Below are 2,214 nucleotides of genomic sequence, written 5' to 3'. Positions count from 1 at the left end.
GATCTAGAGAGAGAGGTCCAGCGATATAAGAGAGAGCCCCTAGATCATGAAGGCTATCAAGCGGGTCTGAATAGCATTCATACTGATGCAGTCGCAGAGGTAGTTAATAATTACAGTATGAATGCCATACTCTGAGTCCACCATCCATCCATTGCAGCATAATCAGTCAACACCGTCACTTCATTAACCGCCGCAATCTTGCCAGCAACAGCTACCATCACATCCTGAGAATACGCCGTCTCACGCACCAACTCACCAAATTTCCGTAACCTCAGAAATGTCCGTCCACAATTCCACAGCCAACAACTCAACGTCCATTCCACACATAAAGATATACCCATTGCCTACCTTTACGGGATTGCCAGAAGAATGGCTCACGTTTCATGAGTCTTTTGAAATCACAACTATGGAGTTTGGTTACTCCAACCTGCACAACATAATGAGATTGAGGGATGCACTGAAAGGTTCTGCCAAAGAAGCCGTAGAGTCTCTGCTTGGTAATTCTGCCAATGTCGACGCCATTTTGAATTCACTCCAGGAGAAGATATATCCATTGCCTACCTTTACGGGATTGCCAGAAGAATGGCTCACGTTTCATGAGTCTTTTGAAATCACAACTATGGAGTTTGGTTACTCCAACCTGCACAACATAATTAGATTGAGGGATGCTTTTTGGTGCTGCACATCTTCACGGGACGCGAAGGCTGCATCAATGTCCTCAAGTAATATTATAGACTGTTCCGGAGCAACATTTAATAAATGGTTCAATCTATCGTCAGTTAATCCTCTCTCTGACAAGTTAAGTAAACATATGCCATATTCTAGTTCTCCTGCCAAAGCAGTAATGAAGCTTGACTTCCCACAACCAGGGGGACCATATAATAAATATCCTCTTCTATATGGTATTCCTCTGTCTGCATACCATTGGGGGTTGTTAATAAATTCCTTGCAGTCACTGATAATTCGCATTGATATTTGTTTATCTAATACAACCGAAGACAATGGGCGGCGCCTTCGCGGATGTCCGAATGGCCTCCATTCAGAGCCCATAGCCGTATACATAATGGTTTTTCCTTCTGTTGCTTGAAGTGCATATTGTCGAGCCTCCTCTAACATTTCAAAATAAAGCTGTTTGTTTCTTCCAAACGCAGTTATCGTTACCGACTCCCAAGGAACGCCCATGTGCAGATCTAAAGTCTGTTGTTCTCTCGACCTTTCAACCTGCATCCACACTCCTTTATATCGCATCAAATGTTTTCCAATGCTGGGAATGAAATCGTACTTGGTTTTAATTTTTCCAGTTTCTTTTTGCACAAATGAAGTCTCAACACTAAGGTGTTGCGTGTCTCGAGCAGCGTGAGCTGTTATCCATTGCAACAACCATTGATACGATTTATCACGACACGGTACTTCCAATGTAATCATAAGATGTCGTCTAAACAATACAATACTCCCTTGTAGGCCTTTGCGAAGAATCGCCGCACCTGCTCCGACTCCAAAAAGGCCAAAGCCGGCGCCAAAATAAGGATTCGTCGATAAGCTATTCAGAAGATCAGGCAACATTCCGTATTTCCAATATCCGTCAGTTAGGAATACCTAAGTTATCATATAACTTGTCAAGGAAATGGGATCATATAACAGGTCTACCTAAAATATGCCGCACGTACGTTTACGAAGTGTTCACACACAACAAACTGTCACGAATCACACTTACATGCATGGTAGAAGAATATAGGTAGACGCGTCGACGCAGCTGCTGGGACAATGAACTGTCAAACCAATTTTGAAATTGAAAATGTTGAATGAAAAATTATATAAATTTGCAAGAATTGTTGAAAAAACGGATTATAATAACCTCCAAATGATGTCGTATAATAAAACATATAAAAATCTACTTATATTTGAAAAAACATTTAAATTTTTTTGACATATAAATGCTCCTAAGCGTTTATGCATCTACCTGTATTCTTCTGCCATGTTTACATGTTACCATGCTGTAAGAATACAGGTAGACCATAGTAGAAGAATACAGGTAGATGCATGCTTGGGAACATTATATGTCAACAAAATTTATTTTCTTGCACATATAAGTAGATTTTTATGTTTTGTTACACTACGTCATACGGAGGTTATTATAATTCGCGTTTTTCAACAATTTTTACAAATTTGAATAATTTTTCTATCAATATTTTCAATTCCAAAATTGTTTTAACA

The 2,214-nt window shown here is 39.7% G+C and overlaps 1 protein-coding gene across 1 annotated transcript; it reads right to left on the bottom strand.

Annotated features, from left to right (window-relative positions):
* Positions 1-228: 228 nt before the first annotated feature.
* LOC101895172 (mitochondrial chaperone BCS1) lies at positions 229-1,693 on the bottom strand. Its single transcript, XM_059131949.1, has one exon. It carries the CDS (start codon positions 1,561-1,563, stop codon positions 631-633), a length of 933 nt encoding a protein of 310 aa, XP_058987932.1. The 5' UTR covers positions 1,564-1,693; the 3' UTR covers positions 229-630.
* Positions 1,694-2,214: the final 521 nt, after the last annotated feature.

The sequence above is a fragment of the Musca domestica genome, unplaced genomic scaffold (genome assembly GCF_030504385.1).
Source record: "Musca domestica strain aabys unplaced genomic scaffold, Musca_domestica.polishedcontigs.V.1.1 91, whole genome shotgun sequence".
NCBI lineage: Eukaryota > Metazoa > Arthropoda > Insecta > Diptera > Muscidae > Musca > Musca domestica.
The sequence above is the reverse complement of the archived record's forward strand: the minus strand, read 5'-3'. Positions and strand labels throughout refer to the sequence as shown.